This window comes from Peromyscus eremicus, chromosome 7 (genome assembly GCF_949786415.1).
Source record: "Peromyscus eremicus chromosome 7, PerEre_H2_v1, whole genome shotgun sequence".
NCBI classification, from domain to species: domain Eukaryota; kingdom Metazoa; phylum Chordata; class Mammalia; order Rodentia; family Cricetidae; genus Peromyscus; species Peromyscus eremicus.
In genome coordinates, this window is record NC_081422.1 from 5,413,965 (window position 1) to 5,429,495 (window position 15,531).

The window sequence follows — 15,531 nt, forward strand, 5'->3', positions numbered from 1 at the left end:
TGATGAATCACAATACAAGAGCTTCCTTATAAAGTAGGCACATGTCAAGAATAGCCATTGACATAATATGACTGGTCAATAAACAAATTTGTGTCATTAATTATCACAAAGTTTATACTTATTTTGTTAGTATTTACCCAGTATTTGCACATAAGCTGATAAATGAGATCATTTATACCTTTGTAATATAAATTGATACAATCTTGCTGAGTGAGTAGTCGGGGAAACAGTTTATCTATCTCAACTTTATGTATCACATCCGTACACATGGTTATGAATATCTGACCAGAGATGACCTTTAGTGTGTCCTAGGTATCTGGCACTGTGACGTGCCATGCACGGACCTCTAAGGAAGAGTCCTGTGGTGTTAGGGTGATGAAGGCAGTTAAACAATGTGAAGAAGCACAGTGATATCACATACGTGTTAGATCTGGAAGTCAAACACAGGTCTTGGCCTTCTTGTCCTTTTCACTGAAATGCTGGTGAGGAGGGTGATGTGGATGCTCACATATGTCTGGTTCTGTCCTGGTATGCTTCCCAACACACTGTGGTATCTTGTGTCAAATGTTCTTCTGTATAAAGAACAAATTGATCCTTATGTCAATTCTGAAACAACTTTTAAAAGATGTTCTAAAGGAGGAGTTTACAAAAGGCATGTGGTGATGTAACAGTTGATTGGATCAGCTTGAACCAGGCTTGCTGTTGGTGTTCACAGTGGCTCACTATCTGAGGAATGAAGTGAGAGGGTCGTGGGACCTGTGCTTCAGATACAAGTAGGCACACCTCAGAAAGTATGCAGAAGCAGAAATGAGAAAAATTGATAATATCACAAAATGTAAAAGGCTACTTTTATTTTAGTGTAGTGATGTTGTTTTCAGTAAATGCTGAATTTAAGAAATCAAATATTTGTTACGTGTCACTAAGGAATTTAATGCACTAAACAGCTGTGAAGAGACTCGAGGCATTTAATTTTCCACAAATGCCGAAACATTTTTATTCAGTGAGGCTAGGCTTCTGAAATGGTAATAAATGGCATAATAAAAACTGTAAGGTTATATAAATTTTTTAAACACAATTTGAAAACATTTAATCTTAAATAATATTGTAAATTCATATTTGTATGTACGTGCTATTACAAAAAGTATAGACAATCCACAGACAGCTCAAAACAATACCCACCATAGATTAAATAACACCAGGGAGAATCAGAGTAGCTGACAGCCTGGGAGTTACGCACTTTATCAGTCTTCTACTATACACATATGCATGCAAACACTAGACCTACTTATTATTGTCCAGACAGGCCCAAGTTTAGAAGTGTGAATGGTTAAAATCAGGAGTTAGCAAAGTAGGGCCCATAGGTCAATCATGCACCATCATTTTGGTCAATAAACTTTCACTGGAATACAAGCACAGCCACTCTTTTCTATCAGCATCTTCTTGCATGCTACAAGAACAGAGTTGAAGAACTTCCATCGAAACTGTGTGCATTATAAAGGGATACCATCATCTATATGCATTATAAAGGGGTACCATCATCTATATGCAATATGAAGGGGGTACCATCAATCTATATGCATTATAAAGGGGTACTATCATCTATATGTATTATAAAGGGAGTATTATCATAACAATTTCATAACAATGAAGAATTAGGCAAATCTTGGATTAGATATAAGATGAGGAACTGAGAAGATTCATCAGAGATTAAGCTCACTAGGCAAGGAAGATCTCTACACCGCTATATATGGATATATAGTTGGATCATGATAGAGAATCACAGATTAAGCTAAAAAGGATTTATTAATCTCAGGCCAGATATCAAGTCTTACTCCACAGCAAAGTTCCTCTTGTCCAATTCTTCTTCTTTTTTTTTTTTTTTCAAGACAAGGAGTCCATCTCTTCACTGAGAATGGTACATCATACACTTAGCTCCTGAGGCAAATAACAGACATTCAAGACTCTTTTCAAGATTGGTTACTATGACTTCGTGGTATCTTTGGAAAGACTTGCCTGCAACTAAGATCCAATAGGTTATTTTAGAGAGTTGCCTGTGGCTTTCTAGAAGATATTCCTGGATACTGGCAAATGGCTTCATCAGGATGTTTTGTATATTAGATTCCCTCCAAGTGTCAATAAAATTGGCTTCAACTTCTTAGCCATTAAAAACAATAGCCATGACTCGAGTAGGCAGTCTATACAGTTTATGCATGTACAAATAAGGATAAGCTTCTCTGAATGCTACTGAACTCTATGACTTGGATCTGTTGTAATCTGGGTCTAAGAGGCTCAGGCTGGTGAGCACAGATAGGAAGCCCTGGTAGTGTATTGCTACAGCACAGAACTGGTTCTGAAGAGTCAGAACTGTTTATATTGGCACCTCCCTAACCTTGACCTCTCCTTTCCCCATCTTGTTAACGTCTTCAAAGAGAAGTTTCACCCCTGAAAGAGAAATGTTTATATGGGTCTATTTCTATTGATTCTTGAGAAGTTTTACATGACTCCTTTGTCTTCAGCTACAAGTTTTGGAACTCCCAGTTCCTAATTTTTCCTTATAAGTGACTCTTGGCTGATGATCCTCCTTGATGATTCCTTATGTGGATGCTCACGTCAGTCTTCCACAGAGAGAACACCCAGCTTTAGTCATAAAACAGATGTGATGTAAATGGAAAAGCTGTCCATGGCTATCATTATTTAAATTTATAAACAATGGCATTTGTGTTTGAGGGTAACTCATCAATCTTTCTTTGCAGAATAGACAGCCATGGTCCTTGGAGACGTAAAGAGGAAAACAGCACAAGGCTTGGACGCATGCAAGCAAGGCTGGAAAGAAGAGTGGAAGAGAGTGAACCTGAGGTATGGTAGTCAATATTTCTGTGAGTACCATATATGTATTTTAACCTGAAGTTCTTGACCTGATACATCTGGAGTCTCGAAGACTTCCTATCAGATTTTAAGGACAGTAAGCTTTTCATTCTGGATGAATGGAAGGTGTTTGACAAAGCTACATGAAATTCCCGCTTTAGTACTGCTATTCTCAGACAGATACCATTAGGACCCATGTTCTTTGCTTGCAATGTTTTGGATGGTGCATGGGGAAGGAGGTTCATGGCAAAGGGTCCACTATTTCTTAGCAGATTCAAAGAATGCACTACCTCACTGATGGGTTCTCATGACCCATCCTTATTATAAACTCCTGAGTTAGCCTCACAGCTCTAAAATATCTAGATCTGTGGAACATTCATCAGATCTGTTCCCTCCAAGTCCCTGTGTCACTAAGGTATGGTTTGTTTGTGGCATCTTTTCACCCATCTCTTCCAGGGGACAGACTGAGGCCTGTTCCCTGAGCTGAAGAGGGGCTGGTGGAAACAGTCTTGTGACTGCCAATCTCAAAGGCTCTGGACTAACAAAGACTGGCACAGCTCCTTAGAACTCAGACTGCTTCTTCCATGGTGCTGCTCACATATCTTGAGGTATTCTGCTGAGAGTTTCACAACCAGAACACCAGCTGTGCCTCTGACTATTTGCTCTGACGGTGGGTTTGTATGTTCTGGGCAGTTTGGTTTTCAGGACACAAAGTACATACATATGGTTTGCCCAAGTGTACAACATTCTAGTCTTTTTTTCTTGCACCTAAAGCCACCAGCCAGACCTATTCCTCTGCCTAGTGATAATTTAAAGAATCCCATGGGATTCATTTATACTCCAGCCCCACAAACCCCAGGCTTTATTCTGTGCTTTTTTGGGTTTAAGTTCAGACATCTCATCCTGAATAGTTTTGAGACTGACAAAAGCAATGTGGAATTTTTTTTAACAGCTTAGATTCATTAAAAAAATCCCTAATCTCTATTTGAACTTGTTAGCTATTAATTAGTATTGTTATACTCGAGCTTTTGTTTTGAGTCATTATTTCGTCACATTTGGTATTCTTGCATTCACAACTATCCTACATGTTCTACTTGTATGTTAAGGGCCAAGGCACATATCAGCTTGATTTGTGAGCTCAGGTTCCTGTTCTGGCTAGGCTGAAGTACGAGTGGGGTTTGTTCAAGCTGAGCTTTTCTTACAGCCAAGATTCTTTATCTGTAGTAACTCCAAATATTTTTTTTTTTTTCAGGTTCAAGTCATACTTTTAACACGAACTTGTTGAAACGTTTAACAATTCCAAAATGAAATTAAACGGGTTTTAACTTTTTTTTTTTGCCTCTCAAAAGCATAAAAATGCAGAGGAAGTTAACAGGGGTGCAAAAATCTTAAAACGGTAAAAAAATAAGAAAAACAACTCTTCTTAGCACTAGTCCGTGGGTGAGTTACCAGGAAACTGATTCTTCTTTCCTTGACTTTGGACGTGAGTCCTGAGCCCCGGCGGCCTCAGTACCTGCTCCGACCTCCCCCTCGCTCCAGGCGGCTTCCCACTCGGCCTCCTCCCCTGGGGGGCGCCCGGCGGCCCGAGCGGCTGTAGGAGTCGCGCGGGGTCGGGCAGCTTCGTTCCACAGACGGCGGCAGCCCGCGCTCCGGCCTGCCCACGCGCTCGCGCCCACTCGAGTAGCGCTCGCTGCGGTAGCTGTCGCGGCCGCCGTAGCCGTCGGGCGAGCAGCCGCGGTACTCTTCGTAGCGGCCTCCGCCGTAAGATGGCGGCGGACCGCGGGCAGGGCCGGCGCCGCGCGGGTCGCCGTAGCCGTCGAAGGGGTCTCGGTAGGAGCCTCCGCTGGGGTGCTCGGCGTAGTCGCGCTCGCGGCCCCCGTAGCCGTCGCGCTCGCAGTAGCCCCTGGAAGGGCATTCGTCGCGCGCGCTCGAGTGGCCGTAGTCGCGGTAGGCGTAGTCGCGCGGCGAGGGCGCGAAGTCGCGCGGGTCCCGGGCGCTCGGGTAGTCGCGGCTCGAGTAGCTCTCCCGGGGCGAGTAGCCCTCGTCGCGCGGGCCCAGGTACGGGTCGCGGCGCGGCGGCGGCGGCGGCAGCTCCCGGCGCGGAGGGCCCCCGTAGCCGTCTCGCCCCCGCGAGCCCGCGGCCCGCCCGCGAATTCCCGCGCCGCTGCGTGCCGGGCCCGACGGCGCGGCTCTTTTTGGCGGAGGCCCGGCCCGGCGAGGCGGTGGCCCGCGCTTCAGCGGCATCGGGGCCCGGGAAGGCCGCAGGTCGAAATCCCCCGGGTAGCCGCCTTCGTCGGCCGACCCGCCCCGGGAGGGAGGGCGCCGCGGGCCGCCGCCGCCGCCGCGGCTCCCGCGCAGGCCCCTCGGGCGGCCGCGGCTGCGGGGAGGCGGGGGCCCGCGCCGGCTGCTCTCGAACACCGGCTTGGTGGCCTGGGCCACCTTGATGGCCTTACCATCCAGGGACTTGCCATTCATGTCTCGGGAGGCGGCCTTGGCGTCCGCGGGGTTCTCGAAAGTGACGAAGGCGAAGCCTCTGGACTTGGAGGTTTCCCGGTCCTTCATCAGGAGCACCTCGATGATGCGGCCATACTTGCCAAACGCCGCCTCGAGGGCTTTCTCGTTGGTTTCGAGGTTGAGACCTCCGATGAAGAGCTTCCCTGGACGGTCGGCTTCCACCATGTCGGCGGTGGCCAACTCCAAATATTTTTAAAGTGTATACCTGATATCTCATTTGGAATTATCCATAGCAGTTCAAATGGACTTAGTATCAGAGAAATTGTCTTCTTTTATATTTTTAGTTTTGGTCTTTGGAGACAAAGTTTCTCTCTTTAACAGCCTTGGCTGTACTAGAACTAGCTCTGTAGATCAGGCTAGCCTCAAATGTACAGAGATCTGCCTACTTCTTCCTCCCAAGTGCTGGGATTACAGGCGTGCACCACCACTGCCTGGCTAAATTGTCTTCTTGAAGAAACAAACTGCTCAATGGTCTTGGTAAAGCAGTTTACAAACAGCCATAAACTGTAATCCCAGCTCTCAGAAGGCTGCGGCATGAAGAGTGCCATGAGTTCAAGGTTATTCTCGTTATATATTGAGTTCTAGGCCAGTCCAGGTTAGAGAGTGAGACCCTGTCTCAAAAAAGAAAATAAAATAAAAATACCAAACCAAACCAATACAAAACCAAACTCCCCTTTTAGAAACAAACAAAAAAAATATAATTATAGCATAGTTGGCTCTCTGAGAAAAAGTAGAAAAAGTACTTTAGGGCTATGCAAGTATGGACTGTGGTATACAGTTGCTCAGGGTCTAGACTCCTGGTCTAGACCAGCACTCCTTAAGTTTATTATACTCATGACCCCCTTTAGTCTGAGAAAATTTTACATTATCAGTATTCAAATTAAAAATGTACTGATAATAAATCATAAAGAATTTTATTTTGAAACATTTATTCAGCATACATATAATTTTGTAATTTATTATAGAAAAGCGACTTTGAATACTAATGAGATGATGTGCTCTTTATTCTTACATAGAGAATCAAATCTTGGCTGAATATTTGTAGAGTATCTTCATTCTCAGAGCTGATCAGTTTTTTTGGTTTCATAATCATCGAACTCAAGAATGCTGCTATACATAAATACACAATAAAAAACAGCAGTGGTATGTTTAGAGGCATTTCAGAAATTGTTGGAAATTCTGTCCTAATCCCATTCCAGAATTCATTCAATGACCGTGTATGAAACAAGCCAGCATCTCAAACAGCAATTTTAAAAATCAAGCATTCCAATACAGTAAAATCAAAGATATATTGACTAGATACTTACATGATGAGAAGTGACAATAGAAAAATAAAAAAGTCTTTGTTTTCTTAATTGAATGATTCTGCATCTGCAAGAGCAGAAAACATCACATAGTTCATAGTGTACACTAGTCTTGCATCTGAGTGTTGGTTTGTGCAGTGTGGTGCTCAGGGCACATGTTCAGAACCAAGGCTGCAAATGCAACTCAGGTGAGTGCTAGCCAGAAACATCCTGAATTCATTATTAATTTGATTTTGAAATAATTTTTGTTCCACACTCAGAAACCTTCTATTGCCACATTTTTTTGCTGCCTTTAATTCATTTATGTGGCCTCCACATTGGTTGGTGACACAGAGTTTAAGAAGTTGGGGTCTAAATGATGCAGGGTGAGCTAGTACACTAGAGTAAACTGTGAATATTTAGGATGGGAAGGTTCTGGGTCTCCATTGCTTCCAGGTTCTTGTCAAGAACTTCTTCCTTAACGTAAACTTCTTTCCCCACAACTCTTGCATCGTGCCTGAGGAAATCACTCATCTTATTTCTCTGGATTGGACTACCAACTATTTTTGGTTTGACTGTGGGCAACTTTCTCCCCATAGGAACTTTTCTTTTGTATTCATAAAATTACTTTTAAGTTAGTGTGCAAAGTAATGATCTTCATTATGGCACTTTGTGCGCGCGCACACACACACACACACACACACACACACACACACACACGCACACACACGCACGCACGCAGAGAGCTAGATTCTACCTGTGAGAAAAAATATGTAGTATTTGTCTTTCTAAGTCTGTCTTATTCCCTTAACATGATGATCTCCAATTCTATCCATTGTCTTGCAAAAGTCATGCCTTCATTTTTCTTTATGGCTGAACAATTCCATCATGCATGTGTAATACATTTTCTTTATCCATTCATCTGTTGGTGGAATCTGGGCTGCTTCTGTTTTTTAGCCATTGTGTTGGCATCTCTTTTCATGAAAAACTTCTGGGAATTTTGGCATGACCCAGAAATGGAATCACACTGTGCTTGTGTTTACTCACAGAGGTTTGAGAGTCTTGCTGGAATAGGACTTCTGAACCTGCTGCTCATTTATCTGTTGTGGAAAGGGGTTGCAGTGTGGAATACATTACTCATTAAACAAGCATATGAGGTTGGATAACTGAAAAACTTAGAAAGCCCCACAGATTGTATTCACTAAAACTAAATGATATAACACAGCAGGAGCATGAGAGGCCCTAGAAACTTCCAAGCACATACTCTACTCTCCTTGACTTGTACAAAGAGATTAAATAAGATTAAAAACAATTACAACAATAACAACAACAAACAACAAACAATAAGACTCAACATTATGAGACAAAGAACCTTTAAAGATGCCATTGAGTTTGATTTCTGTTGGCCATCTAATGCTGGGCGTGCAGCCTACACTTAAGAGTAGTTTGTTTCCCCAGTGAGATTCCCTTGGAGAAAACTAAATTTTCATTTGCAAGTGATTATCACTGGGAGGTAGGTTGTATTAGTTAGGGTTCTCTAGAGTCACAGAACTTAATGGAATGAATCTCTCTCTATATAAAAAAGGAATTTATTGGAATGACTTACAGGCTAGCTGTGAATGGAAACCCCAAGAATCTAGTAGTTGCTTGGCTCCACAAGGCTGGGTGTCTCAGCTGGTCTTCTATATACATTGGAATCCTGAAGAAGTAGGCTCCAATGCTAATAAAGGAATGGATGTGCTAGCAAGGCAAAGGCAAGGGCAAACAGGCAAAGAGTAAGAGTTTCTTTCTTCCATGTCCTTATATAGGCTTCCAGAGAAGGTGTGGCCCCAATTAAAGGTGTGTCTTCCTGCCTCAAAGTCCAGATCAAGCTGGCCAGTGCATGGGTCGTGCATGCCTTTGATCCCAGCACTTGGAAGGCAGAGGCAGGCAGATCTTTGGGAGTTTGAGGCCAGCCTGGTCTACAGAACAAGTTCCAGGACTGCCAAGCCTTCACTGAGAAACCCTGTCTCAAACTGCCCTTCTTGTCTTCCCCCTCCAACACCTCCGCGCCCCCCCCCCCTGCAAAAAAAACAAACAGACAAATAAGAGACCTGGATCAAAAGCCTGTGTCTTCCCTCCTCAAAGGTCTGGACTAGAAGGGGATTCACCTGCTAAAATCCAAGCAGAAAATCTCTCACATGTGTACCCTCCATTTCTGGATTGTAGTTCATTCCATGTATAGTCAAGCTGACAACCGAGAATAGCCATCACATCTGTTGTGGATTAGAGATTGGGGCATGTGTCCACTTCTCCTTTCACGTCTATGACTCCATCTGGTTAAAACCTGTGCAAACCTTGTGCATGTGGCTTCCATCTCTCTGAGTTCATATTGTTTCCTTGGTGTATTCCATCCCTTCTGGCTCTTTTACTCTTTTCTCCTCTTTCTACCAGGTTGCCTGAGCCCTAAGGGGAGAGATTTGGTAGAGACATTTGGTTTAGGGCTGAGTGTTCCAAGGTCTCTCTCTCTGCATATTGTCTGGCTTGGATCTTTGTATTTCTTCCCATCTACTGTAGGAGGAAACTTCCCTGATGATAGCTGAGCAAGACATTGTTCTATAAGTATAGCAGAATGTCATTAGGAGTCATTGTATTGCAATGTTCTTTTTAGTACAATAGCAGTTGTATTTGGTTTTGCCCTAGGTCTCTGGGATATCTGTTGCTGGATATCTAACAGCTCCCTTGGTGGAGGGAGTGAGAAGGTGCTGTGTCAACAACACAGACACCAGGAGTCTGAAGAAAGGCAAACAGTAGACTCATTTATTCAATAATGGGGAAGGCCTTATATACCCTCCTCCCAGGACCCAGGCTGTGTCCCAATCTGGTGACATTGTGTGGTTGTCCCTCATTGGCTGGACATGATCAGGAGCACTCACAGGGATCTCGTGACATTGCATGGTCACCCCTCATTAGCTAGGTATGATCAGGACCTCTGACATTGCCTGTTTCTAGACTCTCAGGCAGACTCTGAATGATCAGGAACTCTGACAGCCCCCATTGCTAGGCCCTCAGACAGACTCCAGGTTGACTCATAAGGAAGTACATTATGGGCATGCCTTGGCAACTAGTTTGAGTCAATTTCCTCGACCCTATTGGCCTGTCCTACTACAGATATCTAGTCCCAGGTTTTTGGTCACTAAAGCAGTGTCAGGTATGGGTTCCATGTTGTGGAGTAGGCCTTCAGTGAAATGTGGTTGGTTAATCCCACAAGCTTTGTGCCACCATTGCACTAGTGTATCTTGCATCTGGTTTAATGTTGAAGTCTTTGATCCATTTGGAGTTGAGTTTTGTGCAGGGTGATAAAGAAGGATCTATCTGGATTCTTCTACATGCAGCCATCCAGTGTGATGAGCACCATTTGCTGAAGATGCTTTTTTCTAATTTATATCTCTTTCTTCTTTATAAAAACAGCAGATGTTCACAGGTATGTGGATTTATGTCTGGGTCTTCAAATTGATTCCATTGATCAACAGGTCTGTTTTCTGTGCCAATAGTATGTGATTTTTATTACTACAGCTCTGCAGTTCAACTTAAAATCTGGGATAGTGATACCTCCAGAAATTCTTTTATTATTCTGGATTGTTTTAGCTATCCTTTTTTTTTTTTATACGAAACTGAAAACTGTGCTTTCAAGATCTATGAAGAATTGTATTGAAATTTTTATAGGGATTGCATTGAATCTGTAGATTGCTTTTGATAGGATGGCCATTTTTATTATATCAATCCTACAAATCCATGAGCATGTAAGATCTTTCCATCTTCTGATACCTTCTTCAATTTCTTTCTTCAATGACTTGAAGTTTTTATCATACAAGTCTTTCACATGCATTGTTAGAGTTACCCCAAGATATTTTTATATCATTTGAGTCTATTTTGAAAGGTGTTATTTTCCTGGTTCATTTCTTAATCTGTTTGCCATTTGTATATGAGAAGACTACTGATTTTTGTGAGTTAGTTTTGTGTCTAGTTACTTTGCTGAAGAGTTTATCAGCTGTTGGAATTTCCTGGAGGAATTTTCAGGGTCACTTACATATACTATCATATCTGTAAATCAAGACACTACACTTATTCCCTTCCTATTTTATCTCCTTCATCTCTTTCAGTTGTCTTATTGCTCTAAGACTTCAAGTACTATATTGAATAAATATTGAGAGAGTGAACAACCTTGTCGTATTCCTAATTTTAGTGAAATTGCTTTGAGTTTCTCTCCACTTAAGTTAAAGTTGGTATAGGCTAACTATAAACTGTCTTTATTATGTTAAGGTATGTCCCTTGTATCCCTAATGTCTCTAGGTCTTTTATCATGAAGAGTTGTTGTATTTTGTCAAAGGTCTTTTCTGCATCAAATGAGATGATCTTATTCTTTTTGTCTTTCAGTTTGTTTATGTGTTTAATTACATTTATCAATTTAGGTATATTGAGACATCCTTGCATCTCTGGAATGAAGCCTACTTGATCATGATGGAGGATCTTTTTGATGTATTCTTGGGTTCAATTTGCAATATTTGATTAAGAATTTTTGCACCTATGTTCATAATTGGTCTGTAACTTTCCTTCTTTGTTGGGTTTTTAAGTGGTTTTGGTATCAGAGTAATAATGTCCTCATGAAATGAATCTTGGAATACTCCTTCTCTTCCTACTTTGTTGATAATTTGAGGAGTATTGGCAGTAACTCTTCTTTGAAAGTCTGGTAGAATGCTGCACTAAGCCATCTGGCCCTGGGCCTAATTAGGAGACTTCTAGTTATTTCTTCTATTTCACTAGGGGTTATAGGCAGTTTAAGTTGTTCATCTGATCTTAATTTAGCCTTGGTAAATTGTATATATTGAGAAAATTATTATTCATTTTTTAATTTTCCAGTTTGGTTGAGTATAGGTTTTTAAAGTATGTCCTTGTGATTCTCTTGATTTCCTCAGTGTCAGTTGTTATGTCCCCCTTTTCATTTTAATTTTTAAAATTTAGATCTTCTCTCCTCTCCTTTTAGTTAGTTTGGATAGGGTTTGTCAATCTTTTTGATTCTTTTCAAAGATCCAAGCCTTTGCTTCATTGATTCTTTGTATTTTTTTGTTTAGTTTTTACTTTATTGATTTTAGCCCCGAGTCTCATTATTTCTTACAGTCTACTGCTTTTAGGATTTCTTATTTTTCTTCTAAAGCTTTTAGCTATGCTTTTAAGTTACTAGTAAGAAATCTCTCCATTATTGAAAATAGGCACTTAGTGCTATGAACTTGCCTCTTTGAACCACCTATATTGTGTTTCACAAGTTTGGGTATGTTGTGTGTTTATTTTTATTCAGTTCTAGAAGGTCTTTAATTTCTGTCAAGACCCATTTTTCATTAAGTAGGGAATTATTCCATTCCCATGAGTTTGTAAGCTTTCTGTTGTTTCTGTTTTAATCTGTGGTGGTCAAATAGGACACAGGGTGTTATTTAAATTTTTGTGTATTTGTTGAGACTTGCTTTGTGTCTGAGTATGTGGTCAATTTTGGAGAAAGTTCCATGAGGTGCTAAGAAGAAGGTATACTCTTTAGTGTTATGGTGAAATGTTCTGTAAATATTTGTTAAATCCATTTGGTTTATAGCATCTGTTAGCTCCAATATTTTTCTGTTTAGTTTTTGTCTAGATGACCTGTCTGATGGTGAGAGTAGGGTATTGAAGTCTCCCACTATCAGTGTGTGAGGGTCGACGTGTGATTTAAGCTGTAGTAGTGTTTCTTCTATGAACTTGGGTGTCTTTGTGTTTGGGGGATAGATGTTAAGAATTGCAACATTCTTTTGGTAGATTTTTTTCTGGGTATGTAGTGTTTTATTTTTGGTTTGAAGTCTATTTTGTCATATATTAAAATGGATACATAGCTTGCTTTTTAGATCTATTTGCTTGGAATATCTTTTTCCATCATTTTGCCCTGAGGTGATGTCTGTTCTCAATGTTAAGTTTTATTTCTTGGATGCAGCAGAAGGATGAATCCTGTTTTCACATGCATTCTGTTAGTTTATGTCTTTTTATTGGAGAATTGAGACCATTGATGTTGAGAGTAGAAGTGAGCAGTGTTTGTTAATTCCTGTTATTTTGTTGTTGTTATTTGTGTGTGTGTGTGTGTGTGTGTGTGTGTGTGTGTGTGTGTGTGTGTGTGTGTGTTTCCCCTCTTGATTTGCTGGTCTAGGATTTTTTCCCCTGTGTTTTTCTATTTAGGTTGGAGTTTTTCTTCTCTCCATTAGACTTCTGTAGGACTACATTAGTAGATAGATACTGCTTAAATTTGGTTTGATCATGGAAAAATCTTATTTTCTCCATTTATTGTTATTGAAAGTTTTTCTGGGTATAGTAGTCTGGACTGGCATCTATGGTCTCTTACAGTCTGTAGCACATCTGTCCAGGCCCTTCTGGATTTTAAAGTCTCCATTGAGAAGGTGGGTGTAATTCTGATAGGTCTGCCTTTATATGTTACTTTGTCTTTCTCTCTTACAGAGTTTAATATTCTTTTTGCTGTTGTTGTTGTACTGTAAATTTAGTGTTTTGAATATTATGAAGTGAGGGGACTTTCATTTCTGGTCCAATCTATTTGTTGTTCTGTAAGCTTCTTGTACCTTTATAGGCATTTCTTTCTTTAGGTTAGGAAGATTTTCTTCTATAATTTTGTTTATTATATTTTCTGGGCCTTTTAGCTGGGTTCTTTTCCTTCCTCTATTCCTATTATTCTTAGGTTTGGTCTTTTCTTAGTGTTCTAGATTTCCTGGATGTTTTGTGTCAGGAATGTTTTAGATTTAACATTTTCCTTGACCAAGGCATCCATTTCTTCTATTGTGTCTTCAATATCTCTTCCATCTCTTGTATTCTGTTGGTGAAGCTTGCCTCTGAGATTCCTGTTTGAATTTCTAAATTTTTCATTTCCAAATTTCCCTCAGTTTAGGATTTCTTCATTGATTCTATTTCTACTTTCAAGTCTTGAACAGTTTTTATTCATTTCCTTCCCCTGTTTGATTCTGTTCTCATGGATTTCTTTATGAGATTCATTCATATCCTTTTAGAGGACCTCTGACATATTCATAAAGGTGATGTCTTTGTCACATGCTTCATCTCATCCTACTGTGGTGGGATGCTGGCCTCTAGTGGAGACATATTGTCTTGACTATATTGTCTTGAAGGTGCTGATATTTGGTCTTGTCTTTGTTGGGTGAGTGTTTTGTTCCTTGCTTCCTGTTGCCCTGTCTGGTCCTCAAGAGAGTGTGGTGGCTGTGTGTTGCTTTACAGGGAATTCCTATGGGATACTGCTAGGTGTGTCCCCTGGGAGTTCTGGGTAAAAGGTGTTTCTAGGTGTTGGAAGCTGAATGGGAATAGGGTCTGAGAGAGTACACTGGAGGTATGAAAGCATGATCCACCATGATCTGCCTAGTCTCCTGGGGACAGGAATAGATTGTGAGGAGTGGTCACAATGGTTGTTCTGTTACAGAGTTGGCCATGAAAATGGGGGATTGGATTTTCAGGAGATTTTGAAGATCTGCAGTTAGCTTACCTGCTTCCTTGGCTGGTGTTGTAATTGATGTCTTTTACCTAGCAGAATGTTTTGAAAGGACATTTGTGCTGTATCATTGCAGTATAAATCAGTACTTTATTCCCCCTTTAAAATGAATTAAAACTAGCATTACTGAGATGTAATTCACTCACCATACAATTTGCTCATGTATAAATGATGAATCAGTGGCTATTTAGTATAGTTGCAGAATTATACAACACCACAATGATTAATTCTAGGGAAGTTTAATCCTTTTTTGGTTTCTTGGTTAATGATTTATAACAGTTTTGGGTCATTATGTCTTTGGATAATTTTTATGATTCGTCTTTCTTCTCTTCATTGGATTTCCATTATACATGATGTCCTGGTTAGATTTTTTTCTTTCTTTCTTTTTAGTCAACTTGAAACAAACTGAAATCATCGGGATGAGGAACCTCAGTTGAGAGACTCCCTCTATCAGATTGTCTGTAGGCAAGGCTGTATTGCATTTTCTTAATAATTGATTGATGTGAGTGGTCCATCCAGTGTGTGTGTGTGTGTGTGTGTGTGTGTGTGTGTGTGTGTGTGTGTGTGTTTATGTGTGTACACCCCTGGGTAGGTGCTCCTGGTGTGTTTAAGGAAGCAAACTGAACAAGCCACAGGGAGCAAGCTAGTAAGCAGCACTCCCCCATAGCTTCTAGGTTCATGCCTTGATTTTCTACTCCGGTTTCCCTCAATGATTAACTGTTATATGGAACTGTAAGGTGAAATAAACCCTTTCCTTCCCAAGTTGCTTTTGGTCATGATGTTTCATCACAGCAACAGACATCACAACTAAGACATGGGTTGTGATGCTTTGATGATGTCCTTCAGGTCAGTGAGGCACTGTTCATTTTCTTTTCGTACCCATACTGGATAGCCTCAGTCGACTGGACTTAGTTTGCTGAATCTTCATTTTGTCTGCCTAATCTGTTCTGGACTCACTGTAGTGCACCTTTCACTTCAGTTTCTAGATGCGGTGGTTTGAATGAGAATGCCCCCCATAGGCTCATCTATTTGAATGCTTAGTCACCAGGGAGTGGAACTCTTTGAAAGGATTGGAAGGATTAGGAAGACTATCACTGTGGGTAGGCTTTGAGGTGTCAAAAACCCAAGGCAGGCTCAGTCTTTCTTTTTCTCAGCCTGTGGATCAGGATGTATGTCGCTCTCAGATACTGCTCCAGGGCCATGTGTGCTGCCATGCTCCCACCATGGTGGACTAAACCTCCAAAACTACAAGCAAGACCCAAATCAAATGTTTTTTCTTTTTTTCTAAATAAGAGTTGGTCATGATGTCTC

At 41.1% G+C, this 15,531-nt stretch overlaps 1 protein-coding gene across 1 annotated transcript; it reads right to left on the minus strand.

Moving 5' to 3' along the window:
- Positions 1 to 4,127: 4,127 nt before the first annotated feature.
- On the minus strand, positions 4,128 to 5,544 carry LOC131914706 (RNA-binding motif protein, X chromosome-like). Its single transcript, XM_059267299.1, has one exon. The coding sequence runs from the start codon at positions 5,542 to 5,544 to the stop codon at positions 4,372 to 4,374; it is 1,173 nt and encodes a 390-aa protein (XP_059123282.1). The 3' UTR covers positions 4,128 to 4,371.
- Positions 5,545 to 15,531: the final 9,987 nt, after the last annotated feature.

Excerpts from the sequence above, each read along its gene's own strand:
- LOC131914706 (XM_059267299.1), bottom strand. The coding sequence starts at position 5,544 with ATGGTGGAAGCCGACCGTCCAGGGAAGCTCTTCATCGGAGGTCTCAAC.